The 22,865-nt window shown below is 34.7% G+C and overlaps 1 protein-coding gene across 3 annotated transcripts; it reads left to right on the plus strand.

Annotated features, from left to right (window-relative positions):
• The first annotated feature begins 285 nt into the window (after positions 1–285).
• On the plus strand, positions 286–22,489 carry LOC126700317 (structural maintenance of chromosomes flexible hinge domain-containing protein GMI1). 3 transcript variants are annotated; one of them, XM_050398398.1, is made up of 38 exons: positions 286–456; positions 1,049–1,380; positions 1,710–1,742; positions 1,877–1,963; positions 2,057–2,112; positions 2,826–2,909; positions 3,506–3,578; positions 5,278–5,333; positions 5,483–5,588; positions 5,741–5,809; positions 6,829–6,915; positions 7,843–7,893; positions 8,380–8,515; positions 8,671–8,732; positions 8,802–8,930; positions 11,257–11,347; positions 11,452–11,486; positions 11,935–12,010; positions 12,107–12,298; positions 12,825–12,983; positions 13,251–13,272; positions 13,385–13,499; positions 13,591–13,707; positions 14,204–14,527; positions 14,639–14,748; positions 15,010–15,187; positions 15,301–15,409; positions 15,525–15,619; positions 17,252–17,359; positions 17,506–17,572; positions 18,611–18,696; positions 18,788–19,069; positions 19,143–19,280; positions 19,400–19,514; positions 20,382–20,577; positions 20,771–20,962; positions 21,154–21,474; positions 22,005–22,489. In XM_050398398.1, exons 2-38 carry the CDS (start codon positions 1,051–1,053, stop codon positions 22,276–22,278), a joined length of 4,761 nt encoding a protein of 1,586 aa, XP_050254355.1. In that variant the 5' UTR covers positions 286–456; positions 1,049–1,050; the 3' UTR covers positions 22,279–22,489. The 3 variants fall into 3 exon arrangements, with proteins under 3 accessions (XP_050254355.1, XP_050254356.1, XP_050254357.1); XM_050398399.1 differs by having other exon boundaries at positions 12,116–12,298; XM_050398400.1 differs by having other exon boundaries at positions 21,154–21,494; positions 22,005–22,219.
• Positions 22,490–22,865: the final 376 nt, after the last annotated feature.

The following is a 22,865-nucleotide window of genomic DNA, read 5'->3' on the forward strand; positions in this document are numbered from 1 at the left end:
ATGCAAAGAAGAAAGAAAGACAAAAAAATTGAGAGAAAAAAACTGGTATTTGACGTGTGATTTTTCTAACCTTAGGCTTTGTTGTTTGCCACGTGTCTTTCATCAGTATGGAAACATGAGAGAACTGGAGATGTTATAACGGGAGGGGAGCCCGCCCCTTCATCTCCCCACGCACGTTACATTATTACAGCCCCCCAACATAACTAATTATTTGCTAACGTGTCAAACGTAATGCCCCCAGCGCATTTTAGCAACTCTCCCTCAAGAGTGTCATTTTCTTATTCCTCTCTCTCTTGCTGTATTATTCATTCTCATCTCTCTCTCTCTCTCTCTTTCTTTCTCTCTCTAAAACCCTCAAAACACAAAAAGCACATTTTCAATTTTCTCTCTCTAGAAAAAACAACACAAACCCTACACTCACACTCAAGCTTCTTCCGTCAACTCGCACAACAAAAGGTTTCGTTGTTTTTGGTTTGTGAAAATTTGTTTTCGCTTTTGTGTGTATGTCTATGTTTTATGTGGTTGCGTGGTGGTGAAGTAACTCTTTGTTACATAGATAGAGAATGAAATGTGAAATAAAGATGTGAAAAATTTTATGCAAAATGTCTTGTCTATGTAGGAACATACCTGTTGTGGTTGGTTATAGTTACACAGTATGTGTACGAGACCCGCAATTGAAATATGTTTGTAACAATAACTTAACTTGTGCAACAATAATTAGCAGATTTATAATGTATGTATGTATGTTCAAATTTTAGAAAGTTCGTGACTTGCTTGGCTTTGGAACACAGATTAACTTTGAGGTTCATATGGTATGTATGTTTGTATCTATACATGTATGTATTTATGTGTGTGTATGTTCAGATTTTAGAAAGTTTGTGAATTTTGAAGCAATGCTGATAAAGAAAAAACGTATATCTGTATAGAACCGTGCATTGATAAGTATACAGAAAATATAGTATGTCTTTGTACAGCTTGAGATGTTATTGGCTTCCTTAAAATGTTTTGGAATCTCTTGATTTAAGTGTTTGTGTTTACACTTTTACAGCGATGGAAGCGAGGGTGAATGCAAGGAAGAGGCAAGTTTTGGACAACGATATTGATGTGGTGTATAGATTTAAAGTCCTGTTGCCAAATGGGACAAGTATAGGATTAACAGTGCGGGACCCTGAACCTGAAATGCCCTTTGAGGACTTCATCGCTATGGTGAAAGATGAATACTTTCAAGCTCGGAAGCAGTACGAATCAATGAGGTTAAAAAAGCATATAAATTGGAAGGGTGGTCACTTCTATCTTGAGGACGCGAATGGTAACAAGACAAAAAAAATGATTAAGTTTGAGAGTTTTAAGCCTCACAAGTGTCACATTTTACAGCTTCATGTGAGTATGAGTTGCATTATTGTTCTTGCCCTGTTTGATTGCTTTGTAGTTGTGGCAAAGGAAAGGGAATGGAAGTGTTGGGCTCTTTGGTGTACATAAAAAATTTGAGATTAACACTGAATTTAGACAAATACAGTTATATGGGTTACTCTATCTGAGTTTCTGAATTTTGAATTTATGAATTATTTAATAAGATTGTAAAATTGTTTTTTTCTAGATTGTAACTCCTTTGCATAAGCAACCAGATAAAGGGTTAGTGTAATGGAGGTTTTCTTTATATGGTTATGCTTACTTGTTGATGCTTTTACTTGGTTTTGATTTTGAATTAGGATGCCTCTGGTGAGACTGCTCATACCTTTGAGGTAAGCTGTCTGTTTGCATTTTTATTTGTGTATTATTGCCTTTTAAATTATTAGTTGCAGAATTTATTTTCACCAATAGATGTGCCTGATCAAGGGTTGTTGTTTACTATGTGATGAACTTCTCTGGTTTGCAGAATATGTGGGACTTGACACCAGATACTGATCTGTTAATGGAGCTACCAGAGGAATACAATTTTGAAACTGCTCTTGCTGATTTGATAGTAAGTTTGTCTAATACGGTTGACAAAATGACCTGGTTGTGTGTTTGATCTTTTTTGGTCATTAGGTCTGACACTCTGTTGCTCATTTACCAGGATAATTCCTTGCAAGCAGTATGGTCCAACAGTAAAAATGATAGAAGACTGATAAGGTATGACATTACGGTGGTAACCATTAGGCTTGTGCATGACTTGAGCTTGTATCACTAATTGTATTTTCTATGAAATATCATGACAGGAGGTACATGCATGAGTTTGAATAGCCCAATTATCAACTAGGAAAATTCAACCTATAAATTAGACATGGCTTATGTCATATGGTCTATGATGGTTTTTTGGGATTATATGGTAAATGCAATAGAAGAACTCAGTATTGAACCTCAGTTTTTTCACACTAATGGAATCATTTTTCATTATGCCTTATTGTTGATTACTTTGAACCTCCCTTCCATTGTGTCATTTACAATCTTTTAAAGACTTATCTTCATTCCTCCTTTGTAATTACTAATTAGTAATGCAAGACAATTCTATGGTCTATATTTGATATGTACAGACCCTGTATACTCCCTGTGTACTTGGGTGTCTCTTTTTTTTATATCAATAAATCTTTATTACTTATCAAAAAAAAAAAAATGGTCTGACTCAATACCTTACCTAGAGAAAAGCTTCATTCAGTAACACATTAGAAGTTCTTTCAGCACCTTTATCATTGCTAATAACTAAATCTTTAGTTCCATAGTAAGTTGGATGGTTGTTTTGTTTGATTTACATGATCCTTGTGTTGTGCTTAAGCTGCTATTTCTGTACTTGAACATGTCCTTACTCCTAAAATAATGACTTCCGTATGTTTGTTTAATGTTTGCAGTGTGAGTATTGCTGCAGATAAGATTTCTATTTTTGACACTGGCCCTGGAATGGATGGAAGTGATGAAAACTCTATAGTGAAGTGGTATGTGATAGTGGACATTCTTTACTAACTTTCTTCAAGAGATTACAGGTACATGGCAAATGATGTTCCTTTCTTGTTGATTAAAACAGAAGGTTTGGTTGTATCGGCAATATGGATGGCTTTGGAAACTGAGTTTAGAAGTCACTTATAAAAGTCTATAAAGCTTCAAATTTCATAAATAGATTCTTCTTGTGGCCTGCTAGTGAACGGACCTGTACAAAACCTAGATTGTTAGTATTAGAACTCGTTCTTTCTCAAAGTGGGCTGCAAATCTCATGGGTTCTGAGAATGCTACCTAATACTTCTTATAATTCATTTCATAGACAGCCATCAATAAATAATCTGAAAATGTTACAAGTGTAATGGTTTGTATGAGGACAATTTAGTTTTTGACTAACTTTATTGTTAATGGATCCTTTACTCGACCCAAGAGTTTTGGGACTAAGGATATGTTACTGTTGTTTCTTATCAAAAAAAAAATTTTGTTGTTGTATGCAGGTGCTTTACATGTTTTTTCATATGTGTATATGCGTTTTGTATTATTATTTTGTTTTTGCTGCTTTAGCTTGGTTTTTACATCCCTCCATCATTTTTAGGGGTAAGATGGGTGCCTCACTTCACAGATCATCTAAAGGACAGGCAATAGGGGGCAAGCCTCCATACTTAAGGGTAAATCATTTTATAAACCTTGCAACATGCATTATAATGTACATACGTTTCTCACACACACACATGCACACACATATATGTGTTATGACCGGCTTATGGTATCTGTGATGTGTTCAAGTACAAAGAAAAGTATGCCTTTATGTACTGCATAACTAATAATGCTTTCTGACTTCAACTCTTTAATGTGAAACTTAATTTTGACACAATTTCATTCACTCTTGTGCATACCAAAAGTAGCATCAGGAATGTCTAATTAAATGGAAGTTAGAGAATAATTCATCAGAGAATGTCTGTTGGTTTCATGCTTTGCTAGGTGCAGGACAGTTTATCATTATTATAAATTTGTGCAAATATCATGATATTTTTTTTTAATTTAATAAATATGTTGAGTTTTTTTATTATTCTATAATAGAATATGGTTATTGAGACCTGATTTTCAAATCCGTAGACTTGCTAAAAAAGATTTTTCATTCAGACATGTTAAACTAGGGAATCAAGGAACATTATAAGACGCATTAACTGTTTTTAAGGCTCCAAAATCTTTTGTTATTAGGTACATAAATTCTTGATTAAAACTAAGGATTACCCAAATTTGACTCTTTTAGAAAGTAGAAAGATGATTTTATAAGGGTTATACTCTTGTGTTTTATGGGTGGTACTCTTCTAGAAGAGTCTGGAATATTCAAGCGGTGAGGTGTCCCCACTAGCTGTCACCATCAAGAATATTCCGTATCAAACTGTTACCACCTTTCCTATGTAAGAAATACACAGTAAGAGGGCCAGCATCCAATATTTTTCCAGCTCATTATGTAAATATGCCTCCAGTATTATTTCTTTAATAGACTCAAATTAAACTTCAAACAATAGTAGTAAACAATATTCACTGGCAAACACTGTTTGCTCTATTACCAAACTAGGAGAAAATATTTTTGCTAAATTAAGCTTATAAAGATTTACTTTCTGCATATGTGGGAGCTGATAATTGGATTAATTCAGCTGGCCCCATCTAAAAGGAATATCCTACCATGGGCACCTTCTGTGGGGCATAGTGGTAATTTTTAGGGCTTTGGCCTTCATGAAGTATTTTACCATATTGCTATCTTCCTGTGGTTCTGAAGCCATTATTTATAATTAACTACTGCTTGGTGATGATAATGGAATCTTTAAGATTTATAAATGCATGTGCGAATAGGTAATCTCTTGTGTTATTGAAAGTTGAAATAATAACTTAGGTTAATGTATATGAGTAAATCCATCTTTCATATTATTATATACTATTTGAATTATGATTAAGTGATTCAATTCAAAATTTCCTAACAACTTAAGCTTTTGGAACAATTGGTAATTTATCATGATATCAAAGCAGGAGGTCCTAAGCTTGATCCTTGTCTCCACTCTACCTTCCGTTTAAAATGTTAAAAATCAAATGTGTTTGGCCTCACTTAAGTGGCAGTTTAGGGCCACACATGGATGGGTGGGTGTTTTTTTTTTGGGGGGGGGGGGGGAGGTATTGGAATTTTGGTTGAATGATTAAATTCACAATTTTTTAACAATTTAAGCTTTTTGGGACATTCTGTAATTTATTATATACTAATATTATAAAGAGAACCTCTTTAACCATAACTTTCATGGTCATTATTGTTTCCTTTAGTAGCAATGCTAGTTCAGTTTATTATGAACTGTTTCTGTATTTATGCAGCCTTTTTTTGGCATGTTTGGATATGGAGGACCTATTGCATCTATGCATCTGGGGAGGTATAGCCTCATGATCTCTCTCTCACACCCCCTCCCCCCTCTTCTTCTCCTTTTAGAGTAATTTCATGTCCTGGTGTAGTAATACCTTGGATTCATGTGTGCATAGTTTATTTGTTACCCTGAACTATGCATTATCCTGCACTGTATAGGCGTGCTTTAGTTTCTTCCAAGACAAAAAGTTCTAAAAAGGTCTACACATTGCACCATAAAAGAGAAGCTTTACTCAGCAGTTCTGGTACTGAACTTACCTGGAAGGTAAGCAGGTTCCCTGAGCAGACTACTGTCCTCTTATAAGGCATTTGCTTCTAATGCTATCATTAGATTTTTATTTTGTTTTATTAGTTTGTTATGTAACTAACAGATGGCACATTAACTTGTATTAACCATTACTGGTATTTTCCAATCAGACTGATGGTGGAATGAGGAATCCCTCCGAAGAAGAAATTGGAGAATCACAGCATGGGAGCTTTACTAAAGTACTCTTGTGTTTATCTTCTTTCTTTTTATTGTTATGCACATTCATCTTTTCTTTTCTTTTCATATTTTTTGTGGATTTCATTTTTGGTGGGGGGACTGTTGCACATCTTTTTCACCACTTCAGACTTATTTTTGTACCTAGGCTGCTGAGCTCATTACAAATCCATAGTTCCTTGGGTGAATGCAGGGAAGAAATTTTGTATGGGGAATCTTGGAGCCTAAAATGTAGTTGGAGTTAGAGAGTGGAAAGTTATTAAGCATCAAGGGGCTAATAAAAGGTGCTTAAGAAAATATAGAACTAGCAAATAAAAAAGCAAAAAAATGTGCCACATTATGATGGGAGGATTTGTGAGAACGGCCTGTGGGGCATACAGAGCACTTACAAGCAGCTCAGTGTTACTCTTGAGCAATTTTTTATTTCATATTTTCCCTAGTTATCTGGGAAAATTTGTATTCTCTTTTCAGGTTTGAGGATTTTTGTGGATTTAATCTATTGCACTTGATTTAATGGGTTATCATTCATGAGCATCATTATTTTGTTTTAAATCTAGAATGCCAAGGCTTTAAGGGCAGGCACGCATGTCTTAGTGTCAGATTCCTTAAGTCGTGAGTCACAAATGGTCAATAGTTTTAGCTGAGTTTAAGGTTGTAAACAATACACGTCTTGAACCATGCTGGTTAATCATTAGATTTATGGGTATAAGAAGTCTTTTGTTTCCCCCCCCCCCCCCCCCCCCCCCTCCTTTTTCCTCTTGTAAACTCTGTGGGACTGTATTGATGTGATGTTTATTCCCAGCTTATGAGTGGCTCATAGATCTAATTTTTAAGAAGTGTTGCCTATCTGTTTGATGTTCACATTGTTGCTTGTATCTGTCCATTAAGTCCTTTGAAAAATGACATGTATTCTTCAGTTTATCTTGGGAATAAGCACTAAAGTAATTAGATGAGGGAGTTTTTTTGTCTTCTATTTATGTGATTACATCATACAAGTTGGTAATTGTATAAATTTTCTTGACAGGTTGAGATTTTTGAGCCAAAAATAAATAGCTTTGAAATATTTAAACTCCAATGCAAGCTGAAAGACATCTATTTTCCATACATTCAGGTTCGTTTGCCTTGAATAAAATGCTTATGGTTATTGCTAACTTTTAGTTTCATTGTTGAACAGAAGTAGAGATATTTGTTACACTTTGCAATGCAAAAACCTTAGGAATACCCATAACCTTGAGGTGATCCCACGTAATTTTCATAAGGATGTTGTGCTTGTTTCTGCCATGATGGGATGTGCTTCATGGAGTCACTTGGGTTTGCAATGAGCATTTTCTCATTTTAATATATAATATTCTTACAGAAAGGAAACTATTTTAATGTTTGAATATGACTTATCCATGAAACACTTGATAATGGTCCTAGTATCTGATAGCTGAGTGTTCAAAGACCTTATTATGATTTAATTTCTTGTCAATATGGCTTGGCTTGAGTTTGTTTACAGTTAACAACAAATGTAACCTGCTAACAGAGCTACAGGGTTCAAAAATCATGATTATTTAATGATGTTTAATCAATTAGCCATCTGATGCTTTAGCCACAAGATAAATGAGATCATGTTAGTGAAGTTTTAGTGGCACATCGGAGGTCATGGGTTCAAGATCCACGGAGTGTGTTTCTTACAAATAACAAAAACTTTTGAGATATTGAGAATAAATTTCATTATCTGGCTTTTAGAGTTATTGAGAATGAATATATAACTTCCTTTGGCTGGTTTTGAGAGTTTCTCGTAGTAAAGTCCCAGACAAAGTACGCGACACATGCACATGTATGCAGATTATTGAGTACTCCTCATTTGCCTGCATGTGACATTTACTTTTTGAGAGACATATATTTTGGTTGTGGAATAAGCCTGTCAACCATTGTGGTGGGACTGCCACAGTTTTTTATTATAATAATTTTTGTTAGTTCTAGAAATGCATTTTCTTGTTCTTGCGAAGGATATAATTTTGATATTCTTATGTGTTATTTCATTGATGTGCAGTGTGATGAAGTGTTGAGCTCAGGGAGGACTATTACACCAATAGAGTTTCAGGTTTAAGATTGAACTTTCCTATATTTCATTCATTTGTAAGAGTTCCTGGATAAACATATGTCTTGCTGGTTCTTTACATTTGTGTAGTTCAATGGGTCAATATGCTTTGAAATTGAAACTTGCGTTTGAGTATGGTTAATTCCATCTAGATTATGTGTATAGTTGCTGTTGGTAGAATTGGCCATCTACAAGTAGTCTCTAGCTTTGCCTACTATGATATTCTAAAAAAAATAGTAATAATAGATAAAAAAAAGATAGTTATTATAATATTGTGATATAACAAAATAATGATTCTCTACATTTGCATTTAATGTTTTTTAGTATTTTTAGGATTATCTTATCTAACCAATTCTCCATGGGCCCACCTAGGTCTATGTCTCTTATCATTATTTTTCTTTGGACAGGTGGTTAATGGCCAATACTTAATGTACTACATAATTTCTGCAGTAGGAATTACCAGTGTTGACAAGGTTGGTGCCTTTTCAGGTTAATGGTGTTAATTTGGCTGAAATTGAAGGTGGGGAGGTTGCAATAACCAACTTGCATTCCTGCAATGGACCTGAGTTTATTTTGCAGCTTCGTTTTTTTTATAAGCAAGACAACGCTGCAACCAGAAGTCCAGGTAAGTGATCTATCATCCATACCTTCTTAAATTACCTACTTCTTAATATAAGAAATTTTCCAGTTGTTTTCCCACTGTTGTTCTTAATGAGTTTCAGCTAACAACTGAACTCCAGCTTTAATTGCCATTTATTTCTAAGACTTGAAGTATGACAGGTTCAAAAACATATCAAGAAGCTAATGCACGCCTGAAGTGTGTCTATTTTCCAGTCATGCAGGTACAAGAATGGCATATTATAAGATTTTGTTTTTAACATCTTGAATGATTTTTAAATTTTATTTTACAGGGAAAAGAGAGTATTGAGTTGATTTTGGAGAAACTAGAAGCTGAAGGATGCAGTATCACAGAAAACTATGACACCTTTAGTCGTGTCTGTATTCGACGGCTGGGTCGTTTACTTCCAGATGCTCGCTGGGTAGGTTCTCAGGCTTCCCATATTACCTTTTGAATGCAATTATTCAATAGTAATCTGTATCTGATTAATTCTGGAAACAACATCTTTCCATTCTATAGAATGTATAATTTCTCGTGTCCTCATGTTCTGAAGGAGACAACTCAGAACGGGCATAGGAGATACTAATATTTTATACAGCAACAACAACAAAGCCTTAGTCCGAAATAATTTTAGAGTCTATGTTTGATGTATTAAATAGTTTTCATTATTGTAAGCATGCATGTTCTTAAAGCACACAAGACACAACCCTGGTGTGTTCAACTTCTTTTAAAAGACAAGTAGGTATATCTGATGCAGAAACACTGATTTTTCAATTCTATCCGGTGTTGAGCTCTTGACCTTGACTTATAATTTCAACTGTTGGGGTTTGAGATAAAGATCATTCTTTCTATGAGTAGGCCTGCAGTCTGTTACTTGATTCACCTTTCGGTGAATTCCTAATTTAAGTACCTTAATGCTCTATTTTGTGGTTATAAGCTAAGATTGGCCTAGTTCAGCAGAACCTCAGCCGCGGCTTCTCATACCAGAAATTTCATATCAGAACCTCAATTTCTTGATGAGTTCTTGAAGGGTTCTTGAATGAGGATTAATGTTTAAGGGTTTTAGGTTAGGAAATATCGAATCTTGATTGCTGTTTGGCGTTAAAGCAGAGGATAGAACAAGGAATAAGATAAATAAAACAATAAGCAATCACACCTAGGTCTTCCTAAGCAATCGCACCCTCAAAGCACAAAATAAGCTGCTGAATTTTACTAGAATCAATATTGCTATATCTATATGAATAATATTGATTTCAATAAAGCCTTTATATAGGCTATTATTCAACCCTTTCCTAGGACTAGGACTCTAAATAACCTATTCCTAGAATGACTAGGAGTACAATAACAAACAAAAAAAAAGGACTTAATCACTTCAAAACCAAATAGGAAAAGGACTCAAAACATAAATATGACTCATGGGCCTCTAGGACAGCCCATCACAGCCCATTCCAGGAATCTGAAATTACCAAATTACTCTTATTCTAGGAAAGCTTTATTAAAACTAAACCGGCAACTTTCTAAACTTAAAAACTTAATACTTGGACTCAATAATAACTAAAATAACCTATGAAAGGTGTCAAGAAAGTCTGATATTAAAACTAGACAAAAAATCTTGATTCTTTTGGTATTTAATCTTGTTTTTCCTTGAACTCTTTCTTGTCTGCATCACAAACTCAATTGAGAGGAACCTTAGTTTGCCTTCAGGCATCCCGAAATTAACAATGTACTGAAATTTATTTCAGTATATTTTTTGATAAGTAACTGAAAAAAAATTTTAGAAAGAAAAACAACCCCAGTGCACCGGCGTTCTTTATGACTCTTTGCTTGATAAAATAAAACTTAAAACAAAAGACATGACCATGCTCTAGTAATAATCCATGAAAGGACAATATATGAATACATTTGCAACAATTATACACACACATACTAGGTTTCGGGAAGTGACACACCTCACATTGTAAGGATTAATTTGATGACATGATGGAACTAGCAACTTCAAGGCCTGAATAGAGAGATGACCAAGGTGACAATGATGCTGAAAATGAAAGACCAATCACTGAAGAGCCACTGAATGAGAAGAATCATGAAAATCCAAATAGTACATACCACAGATCCATGCCCGCCACCAATCTTGCTCCTTGTAAGGAGATCCTGAAAAATGCAATAGGAGGGTAAGAATATTGCAACAGAATTAGAAGTTTTAATGAGTTTTCTTATAGACACTAAAGTATGGGGAAACTTAGGGACATATAACACTGAAGACAAGGAAATTGTGGGGGTACGGGTAGCAGTGCCTAAACCAGAAAAACTAGCAGTTGAGCCGTCTACCAACATAACATGGGGATGACTAGTGGGCTGCTCAAGATCAGAAATCAAACCTAGAATACCAGTCATAGGATCAGTGGCCCTAAGCCAAGACACAGGGTTAACTAATTAAATTCACTATTTTCTAATAGCATAAGCTTTTGAAACAAGTGGTAGTATATCAATAAGGATGTCCTTCCTCAGGGCTAGTTTTTATCACTGCCTTCTAGTCTTTATCATTATCTTTGAGGGGAGTGGTTTTTCTTAAATCACCACATGGTAATATATAACTTTCAGATATTCAATAATTTTTTAACATTGCATTTTTTTAACTTTTGGTTTCCATTTGTTTGTATATCTTATATATGCCTTTGTCTTTATTCTAAGTGCTGTATGCTGGGTGAGTCTCATGTATCTATCACTCTTGCTTTGCTTTGCCACAGACATGGCTTCCTTTTATGGAATTCAGACACAAAAAGGGAGATAAATCCCACTTACTGAAGAGATGTTGCTTAAGGGTTAAATGCTTTATTGGTAGGGTGGTTGTGTTTATTATAAGTTGCCACATATTTGATTTTTAATAATAATTACTACAAATTGGGAGTCAAATGCTTGACCATAAACTTTTCTGGTTGCAGACACTGATGCTGGTTTCAATCCAACACCTTCTAAGGTATGGAATGCTAATACTTGCATGTGTGTGTGACAAGAATGTCCCCCATTTTCCTTATCTTGGTTCATTCCCATGTGTCTTATAGACAAGAAAATCTGAACAATGATTCTCTCTCTTTCTCTCTTTCTGAGGTTTAGTCCATGCAATTACTTTGGTTCACCTGCTGCCAGCCATCCAGTGATAATTAGGCTATGCTAAAGGAATGAAAATGTAATAAGTTTCAGTTTTATATCTAAATATTACATAGGCTTGTTCACACATAACACGTAAATGGGTAATTTCATACGTATGCAAATAACAGATTTATGTAGTTATATGCAATAGTAATCAAGCCAAGAACAAAAAAATAGTTAAATCAAGGGAGATGTGTACTTTTTTAACAAATAGTTGATTTCTGAACTTTCTTTCCTTTTTCTTAAACAATGATTAGTGTTTGCATTTCTTCCAGACTGATCTAGCTCACCATAATCCCTTTACTACTGCTCTAAAGAACTTTGGAAATAAGCCGCCAGAAAAGGAAAAGGGTAATGTTTCTTTGCCATCACAATAAAGAACTCTTTATTAATTGTTTATGTTGATCTTTGTATGTTCCTCTCAATCAAAAAATTTTGAACCTGTAGAGGTCAAAGAGGTCAATGTTGAAATTTATAGAGATGGAAAACTGTTGACTCCTTTGCAAATGGAGAGAGAGTATCAAGATTGGATTCTTCAGATGCATGAGCATTATGATGAAGAAACTGACTCTGGCGAGGATCAAGCTGTTCTTGTTGTCAACCCTGCAAACAAAAAGGCACTTGGAATTTCATCAGATGGTAGGCATAAAGGGATAGACCGTTTAATTTCCAAACTAGTGTGATATTGAGTTTTAATTCATCTTCTGTTGGACTAGTTTTCTCTGTCAGAGTTTGTACATTTTAAGTTTAATATACGTTGATAGCCCGCTTTTTGACATCTTAAAACTTTTGGATTGGATGATCTGACGTGGTATTAGAGTCTTGGTTTGACTAGTAGGTCTTTTGTTCAAATCTTCAGTACCCCCATTTGTTCAGTTTCGGTTCCAGTTTTTGTTTTAGTTTCTGTTCTAAACATGTGTCTCCTGCTTCTGGTTCAGTTTTGTTGGGCAGGTAGCCAGTAAAGTTGGGTGTTAGAGTTAGTACTCATAAGCTTGACATTGTTGGCCCACTTCATGACTAGTTAAGCGTTTGGCTTGGATGCCCTAACAGTCTATAAGTTAGACAAAGTTCTATTGACTACATTCTTTCTTCCTTTCCTTAATTTTTCAGTTTCTCTTTCTGATTTTATATGTTGCTAGTTAATTATGGTTATTTCAACTTGTAGTCATAAGGGTGCATCAGGTTTTAAAGAGGAAGGGAAAATCATGGGAATCTGGGCAGAAAATCAAGGTTCTCAAGGGAGCATGTGCTGGGTGCCATAAAAACAATGTCTATGCAACACTAGAATACTTCCTGATTGAAGGATGTAAAGGTGATGTGGGTGGTAAGTAATTTCTTTGATAACATATAAAGTCTTTGAATTTGACTATGCCTCTATGTTTCAGTAGTTAATGTTTAAACTGAACATATAACTGATATGTTTATCCCTTCAGTTTATTTTTATTGAAAAATGTTGTGCTTATCCCCTCAATAAAATTGTCATTTCTTATGTCTCAAAGATATCTAGAGTTCAACTGGAATTTTAGTAGAATTTTATAACATTTTCAATGTATGGATTTGACCATTCTTTTTTGTTTTTTATTTTCATTAGGGGAAGCTCGAATTATATGTAGGTATGTTTTCTTTTGCAATCGCAACTCTATTTGTTTTTTGCCCAGTCTATGAATGTGACTCCTTGAATAATTTTCTCATTAGTAAACACTCTTGTTACTTTGGGCTTGAAAGGCCACTAGGACTGCCAGAAGATAATGCCTGCATCCTTGTAGTCAATGATGGGAATCCCAGTTTTGATATTCGTGGCTCTTTATCCCTACCCATTGATGTGATTGATTCTGGAAAGGTTTGCCATTGCTTTTTATTTATCTTTCCTTAATTCTTCCAACTTTTTATGTAAATGAACAATTTTCTGAATCCTGAGTCATTCACATCAGTGCCTTGCTATTGAAAGTATTGAGTGGAACTACCAGCTTGATAAACTACGCCAGAAATCTCCTTCAACAATTGGTTTGCTGAGTGAAAAACAATGTCTAGATCTGGAGGTTGATGGGGTTTGTATTTCTTCTTTACTGCTCTCTCTTCATATATGTTGGAACATGGTAACTTTTGGAATCCATATTGCTCTTTCTTTGGTTTACCGTGGAAGAGAACAACAAAAACATATCTGAAAATTTAAAATTTGGAATACCAAAATTTTTCATATTATTCCCTCCTTCAGAGCATGTTAAAACTTGTCCCAAAAGCTTAAGTTTTATGGGAAATGGTGAGTTTAGCCACTGAATCATTTTTCTTACACTGCTCCTTAAGCGTGAGCCTAGACCCCCCATCAATAAGTAGGCTCTAACACATGCAATTTTGAACATTTAAATGGCAAGTAGGGCTGAGATAGGGTTCAAACTCAAGATCACCTACTTGATACCATGTTAAACAACCCCTTATCCCAAAAACTTAAGCTGATAGGGAAGGGTGAATTTAATTACTTAAGCATTATTCTAACATAGCATTTTCACGTACTTTTGTTGAATACTTTTTTTTTTGGTGTCACAGGAATTACCTGTTGATGGTCCAGTTCATGCAGGACAAGTTCCTCCAACAGAAATTGTGGCGGTTGTACGGCCTACCGATTTTGTTTCTTCTTTTACTTCAAAAAACTTGGATCAGAAGTATATTGTCAAGATCAATTTAGAGATGTCTATGGAAATTAAATTTTTAAAAGAAGCTGAGCATCCTGACGATGCTCACCATATTTATTCAGGATGTGTAACACCTTCATCACGTAAAGGATTTCATGGTTTATATATCTTTCCTTTGGGTTGCAAGTTTCCGGAATTATTTCAAAAGGCTGGTCTCTATACATTTAAATTCTCTCTTGTAAGTAATAACTAGGAACTATTGTCATGTCTTGTTTTTGTATAATATTATATATGTTTTTAAATCTGAGTCTAATCATGTAACTTGATGTAATTGAATTTTGCTTATCAGAAGGATTCGACTTGTAATAATTGTATCAAAAGAGTGCTAGTTAAGGCATCTTCCGAGGTGGGCAAGTGGGAGCTTTTGGATGGTGAGCGGAATCCACAATATAACGTGAGGTACGACACCTTGTATCCATTGAGCTAATGAATTTTCTCTTTGAAACATTCCCTTTGGAACCTGGTGAGACATAAATGTTACTTTAACATGTTATAAATTGAATAACTCCTTATGGAATGTAGTATAGCTATATTATCACCTGTGAATTTGTTGTATTGGCTTTTTTTATTTTTTTCTTAGGATTTAAATCTTGCATTTTTATCTGAACATTCAACTTATAATTTATTATTTTTATTTCTTATTATGAACTTTTTTGATAGGGTTGGTTCATGTTTCCCACCTTTCTATTTGGGATGTTTTGACATTTATGACAATCGAACTACATTCACACATACTCCCAAAGTGAGGATCAAAATTCATACAATCAAGGGTGTGCTTGTCCACGTTAAGAAAATGAGTACTGAACTTTCACGTGATAAATTAACCCTAAAAGTGAAGGTATGTTTCACATGAACATATTTTACATGCCCTTTTGAATATATTGCACTCATATTCATTTAAATGTAGCTATGCTTTTTGTTAGAATATTGTCCAGTTTGCTAATTTTTCAGGATGTACTGATTGAAAGCAATGAGTTAGACAATATCAGGCCAAGTTATGAAGCAACTTTGATGATATGTCCAGAGAAGGAATTGTTCTCAGTCTCAGTTCCATGTCAAGGTATAATGGTCCATTGAGATAGCCCCATTCTAATGTGGTGTTGGGATATGTAAATTTTTCGTTCTTTTGCTGCATTTATCATTCTTATTACATATTCTGTTTTTATTTGTATCAGTTTGTCCTGGATCTTTACAGCTTGTCAAGGCCCAGCCACCAATGTTAGAAAACAGACTGCTTCCAGGCTGCATGGTTAAGCAGCTCCTATTAGAGGTATATTGAGGAAGTATTATCATTTTCACGAGCACACTTGTATGACATGTTTCTGTGACAATTCCAAGACATGTTCAGCTATCTGCTTGAATGGGAATTGTTGCATTTTTAAATTAAAAATGTAATTTAAAAACTTCATGTCTTATATCTCGTATCAGTATGAGGCTCGCTGGATTGGTACTTACCCCAAAAAAAGAAAAAAAAAAGGTTGGCTAGATTGGCTAGTTCCTTGTGTTGATGATGTATAAAAAGTAGTGTTTCTATTGGTTTTCTCCAAGAACAACAAAATGTTAATATCTCCAACCTTAACCAGAAAATAAGTCTTAATTTTGAATAACTTTAGTCCAACTCACACATTTTAAAACTCTCTTGAAGCCTCTTATATGACAATGACACACTCATACTGTGTGTAATGTGTATGTATCTATATGCAATTTGTTTGAGGTTATCATTTATCAATTTGTTAGAACTGCATACATACCCCTATTTGTTTCAATTTCCCTTTTTTTTTCAACAACAAATTTATGTAATCAATGAGGTATTTATCACAGAACTTTGAAGAGTTTATGCAGCTTGAAAATCCGTTTATCAATGTCTACTACATTTCTCTGTGCATGCCATGAATGCTTTTCAGACATATAGCAGTTTCCTTAGTTTCCTGATTTCTTGTTTTGCTGTGTTGTTTGTTCTTTTTTTCTTGTTGTTCATCATCATGAGCAACTTGTACTTTTCTTTTCTTTTTTCTCTTTATTAATAAATTTCTGATTACCTATCAAAAAAAAAAAGTTGAGAGGAACTGCATGGATAGAGCAAAAGCTTTAGAGGACATTGCTTCCTACTACGCTTGAAATTTTAAGTGTTTTGGATATAATCCAGCCCCTATTTCCCTCTACCAACTTTTCTACAGCTGGTGTTTTTACATACCAATTTAATAAGCTTGACAGCACAGCACGTGTGCACTATTTTCATTTCCATTGAATTTTAGATGTTGCCATATTTGGAAGTTTGTAACTTCACTGCACCCTCTACATGGCAGATATGGTATGGAATATCTCTGTCTTGTAGTTAACCTTGTTTGGTTGTTCTAGTTTTTTTATTTTTTATTTTTATATAAAAAATGTAATAAGCTTCTGAGAAGATACATGATACATGATAAGATACATGATACATGATAAGATACATGATTTGATAACTTTGGGCATAAAAATTACATCAATGTGTAATGGCTTGCATTAAGCCTTCATAATTGGTATTTTCTTTGGCATACTGCAGTTTGTCATAGCATGCAGTACCTGGCTCCAATCTGGGCATGATAAATTGACTCAAAGTTTCCAGGCTTATTTTTTTCCGCCTTCAGATATTTATTCAATTGGATGTCGTAAACAATATTGGATATTTATGCTAGCATACTCAACTTATATAAGCATAACCCTAACTAATTGGTATAAACTACATGAACACGTCTTCTCTGTTAATTGGATTTACTGCATAGAGTTCAGTACAAGATTTGTTGTTCAACCTTGAAACAGTAGATCATGATCCTGTTTGGTAGACAATGAGAGCATGTATCTTGCACTATCTCCATTTTTGGTCTTACTTTCTAACTCTTTTAGTCAATGTGTGTTCCTACAGATGTTTGATGCATATGGTAATCACGTGTCAAAAGGCTTGGAAGTTCAGTTGGATGTGGACGGATTTCATATGCTAGATCAAACAGATCAAATAAGTCCCAAGCGTAAGGTGAGGTTGCTTTTATTTTTCTGGCATGTTATTTGACATCCTGAGCATATTAAGTAAATAATTGGGATTAAGGCTCAAGGAGTTGAAAGTTAAGCTTACTGGTGTCTTATGGTATTTCACTATAACTAGAGAATTTTTCTATGTAGGTTGATGATAATGGATGCATTAACCTTGGTGGCCTCTTGAAAGTGATAGCAGGATTTGGAAGTAAAGGTATGATCCTTTCTTCATCAGCTTTCTCTTTCGTTGTACTTATCTTGTGAAACTTGTTTAGGAGATGACCTATAAAATATGAGTTTCCTTGTACAAAAAAAATACCCTATACCATATGATTTTAACTAAAACCTTTTGTAATGACCAAGAAAATTTGACACCTGAATCATGGTTCATGTGCCACAGTGGGCATATTTCTTTTCTTATCCCCCCAAAAAGGGTAAATTATACCAACCTCCCTTGAGGTTTCATGAAATGACATTCCCTCAAAAACTATGGAGGAAATGGCACTTCCCCTCCCCTAGGTTTGCATAAAAGTGACTTAAGTCCATGTCCTCTAGGCTTGGATGGAATAAATTGTATTCTTTCTGTTTAAAAATTTTATATATTTGAAATAGCATGATAATTCTTTCTAAAATATGAAATGCCATTTTTTGTTAGAGGTGATATGAATTTTTATAAGAATGTTGTTTATTTTCATAAGATGTGACTAAGCTTTAACTATACCGGGTTTTCTTTGGTAAGTAAAGATTGTAGATAGTTGTTGGTTGTTTCAAGAGATAGGGAATCGATGAAATGGGGGCTTTTGAGGCTTTGGTATTAATTGCAGATTCTGTTGTAGCAGCAAATCTAATATAGTTAAATGACTACTTCATAGTTTCCTAAAAGTAAATGGTGAATTTAGTCATTATGTAAAGGTTGCTAAGAGACTATTTGTTCCAAGATGGGCTAATGTGACATATTTGCTTCAGCTTGGGCAACTGTTATAGAGCTACTATTGTGTAACTGGTACTATTGTATTGTACTCTTTGGAGTTTGGAATATTTCCATGGTAAGTTGTCCCCACCAACTGATCATTTTCAGAATATCCCTTATCCCTGTGTAACTAACTCTCCTATATAAGTGGAATATGGAAGCTGAGGGCTGTAACAATTTCTTACCTCCTTTTTCTAAATACCATTTTCTAGATAGTATTCATTAACAACCATATTGTGAGTGAATTATGGTTTAATTCATTCTATCAACCTTGCCTTGCAGCTTCACTTTCTGTTTTATCTGGCCATGAAGTTGTTTTCAAGCAGGAGCTTCAAATTGAAAAAAGGGAATTGAGGATTGCATCAAGGGTTAGTAATTACTTGCTTCGGTATTTTAGGTTTTAAAATATTGTATCTACCATGAATTATTCTTTCAAATTCATGATGTATGTAATTTTAGGTACCTGAGTTTTGTACTGCTGGTACTGAACTGGAAAATATCATTTTTGAAATTGTCGACTCTGAGGGTGATGTTGATGAGACTATTCATGACGAAGATAAGTATGGGCAATCTCACACTCTCACTATAAAGTCAGAGTCATTCAATACTGAGGAATCTATTCGGTACACTTTTAAACATGGGCGCTGCACTGTTCCTGCTATTCCCCTCCCTCAAAAGAATGGGATGTTTTGCTTTGAAGCTTCTCATTCTCGTCACCCAGAGCTAAATTTGAGTGTTCAGGTGACCACAACTTTGCAGTGACTATGATTTTATTAGGAGTTCTATATTGATGATTGTTAAGCTTTATGAGCAGGTTTCTGTGCAAGCTCCAAAAGTGGAGTATGATGATATTCAGTCTCCATCTATAGATGGAAATGTCTTGCTCCTTCAGGACTCATCTTCTCTAAAGCAAGTAGAAAAAGTCATGGTGTCCATGATAAATAATGAGAAGGTACAGCCATTAACCTCAGCTTTATTTCATATTTTCAGATAAAAATGCATCAGTGTTCCTTAAAATTTTTTTCTACTGTCATTAATTGAGTTCCCTGCCTTGATGGCTTCTCTATGCAGAAACTTGAGGATAAAATAATTCAAATTGGTTATCGCATTGGGAATCTGGAGAAGCAACTGAATACACATTCTAAAAGGAAGGAAGAAGTCGAGCAAGATTTGTTTCAATTGCAAGGTTTTGAATTACTAGCACATGTTATTATTATTTTACTCATAAAATAGGCATATAGGGTTGGATAAGTGAACGAAAAAGTATCCGATCAGATGTAAAGGGAACATTTCTTAGTGAATCCAGGTCTGGTGATGAAGATGTCTTATTTGTAGAAAGAATTCGCATATACAACTCAATATGGCAATTCAATTTCTTTGATGGTATATTTGCCCAAGTCACGGAGGCATGTAAAATTCTAAAGCTGATAGCAAATATATCGTAAATTCTATTGTGTCTGTTGAATTCTTATTTTCTAAGACAAACATGTTCTACTGCAAAAGGAAACAAGGATGTATTGTTTACTATTATTTAGCAGAACATATACTTTTTGGCTAAAAATCACACTCATGTGAAAGAAAATATTTTAAAAAAAAATATGATTCACTTGCTAATCAAACTAACCAGGTCTAATATTTTCGTTTTTATTGATAATGACCTGAGGTAATGCATCTTATTGAAGATGCATATGATCATCCCATTTTAAACTTTGAATGCGCACGTTGAGATGCTTTTTTTTTTTCCCTGGTTGTCCACTTCACTATAACTACATTTTATGTCCTACTGAGTGTATGTGGATCCTCATAGCTAATGACAGAGTAGGTGATAGACCTATAGCACTTAGTTGCATGGACATTGCCTAGCCATTAATTGGCTGCAACCTATGCTCTGGAGCCCTATGCTGGCAATATGTGTTACAAAAGATAATTTGGTGTCCGAAATTCACTGCTATTTATGAGTGTAGCATTTGATGTTGCTTGGTGATTTACCTAAATATATGTTTGTAATTTTGCTATGCATAAGCATGTTTTCCTAATTATGACTCATTTCCAGCATCTGTCAACCCAAAGTACTTTCCCACAAAAGAGGAACTGATAAATTGGATAGAAAGCATGAATCACTCTGCAGCGGCTGTCCTCTGCAGTCTTTCAAGAGAATTCTCCTTCCAAGAGCAGCCAAATTATTTCTTGGAAGATATAATTGGCCTGGTTGCACTTCTGGGTACAGTTTGCACCAACAATCTTAGCAGGTTGTTTCTCCTTTGATTTTTTTTTTGTTAGAAGTATGCAGTTAAATGATTAAATATATCATATCCCAATAGCTTAAGCTTTTGGGAGAATCTGTAATTTAACAATTTTTAACTCTCTTCTTCAATAAAGGAGTTACTTCAATCCTCTGTATCTTATTCCATTTATGCTGTCTCTGGATTGGTCTCTCTGCAGGATTTTAGCAGAGTACTTGGGTGAAGATCAGATGCTTGCTGTTGTCTGTAGATCCTTTGTGACTGCAAGTGCTCTTGAGAATTATGAACAAAATGGAGAAGTGGATTGTGGGCAAGCCCTTCATGCAGCAGCAGCTGCACGTGGAAATTCTATTAACGGTCGATTTCTTGTTATTTGCCTTGAAGATCTAAGGTATTCTTTTGTGATGATTGTGATTCACATATTTTGGTAGTTATTGTTATAAAAATGATCCTTCCTCATAATTGTGAGTTTATTTTTCTTCCCTTTTTCCAAGAAAAGATAAATATTAGGGTTTGAAGTTGAAATGTTAGCATCAAGGATAAAATCTGTAATGTTATATGAATTATTGAACTTTTTGGCAGGCCTTATTCTGGGAAGTATGAAGGTAGTGACCCTCAGAGGAAGCTGGCCTTGCCGTATCCTACCTTGCCTAGGGGGAATGTGCCAAGAGGTTTCATTGGGTATGCGGTTAACATGATTGACTTAGACATTGATCATTTACACACAAGAACTGCTGCAGGCCATGGTCTTCGGGAGACAGTACTGTATCGTCTTCTAGGAGAGGTTCAAGTATATGAAACCAGGGAATGCATGTTAGAAGCCCGTCGTTGTATAAAGCATGGTGCTGTATCTCTGGATGGTGGCATTTTAAGAGAGAATGGAGTTATTTCTCTTGGATATGGGTCTCTCTCTCTCTCTCACTGTGAGATCATGTGTGAAACAATTTTTTTTTTTTTTTTTTTTTTTTTTGCTTGACATGATTCTAGTCATGAAATTTTTTTTTTTTTTTGGAGCCCCATACCTCAAAAAAGGACAGATTTCCTTGATTGGATGTGGGAAGTTCCAAGCTGGTATATCGATTCCAGTTGATCTCACGCACAAGCTGGTATAGAATCGTATTTAAAGAGTTCAGATAGAAAGGTCAAGACAAAGAAGAATAATACGATGAAACACAACGTATACTATCTTAGTAGGTTCCAACTTAATAGGAAGCTTTGTACAATATATCATGTCACAACTCACCTTTATTTCCCATCGCAATGTTGAATGCTTTCTTTACTAGGAATGTTCTCATGTTGTTGGAGATCAATTATCTAAAAAACATTTAGTACATATGGACACCTAAGGAATGTGCAAGATTACTATAAGTACTTATTCAGCCTACAGGCATATTGATAATATGTGACCAAGATTTTTTATTTTTCCTCTTCAGGGATCCTCGTATATGTTTTCCAGTTGTCACACCAGACAGTGAGTCCTCGGCAGGAAATGTGGAGGTCATGAAATTAATTGAAGAAAAAAAGGAGGAGTTGGAAGTGATCACCAGTTCTATTGGGAAGATGACTAAATCCCATGAAAAATCTTTGAAGAAGTTCAAGAAGAAGAAAGAAAAGTACGACAAGTTCATGGATAATATGGAACCTGTGTTAAAAGACTACTATCTGGAATATAAATCCAAGAGCAAGTCATATAACTCACCTTGCTGATGTACGTTGTCCTAGTTACTTTTGTAGTGCAGTAAATCTCTTCTTTTTTTTTTTTTGACTGAGTGCAGTAAATCTCTATAATGCTTGTAAATATCCATAGAACAGGTTTTTGCTTAAAAGGTAATTTTATATTTGTAGATGTCACTTTTGGAAAACTACCAGAACCCTGAGAATTTTACTGCTAGCACAACTCCAAAATTCATAGGATCAACATAGCAGTCCATTTACTTTTATATTCAATGTTTGAAGAAGGCCTCTTAATTTAGGGTTAGAATTCAATGTGTAGCACTTTATTTATGGTTTGGTATCAATTTACATAATTACATCTATACTTATTACACTGGTTTCTCACTTTGGTTGCATCTTTGATGATTATGGCCTGTGAATCTGTGATTAACAAATATTATTTATTTAGGTAAAATGCATTAAGATCCTCTGAACTCTTATGTTGCAGTAAGATGGCATGGCTTTTTTTTCTTTGCCAATTCAGTTCATAAACTTTGGCACTATAGTTCATAAATCCCCTTCATGTCCATTTCCATCTATTTCAATTTTTTTTTTCACCAAATCATTGTAACCACCACCCC

This window comes from Quercus robur, chromosome 9, assembly GCF_932294415.1.
Source record: "Quercus robur chromosome 9, dhQueRobu3.1, whole genome shotgun sequence".
NCBI lineage: Eukaryota > Viridiplantae > Streptophyta > Magnoliopsida > Fagales > Fagaceae > Quercus > Quercus robur.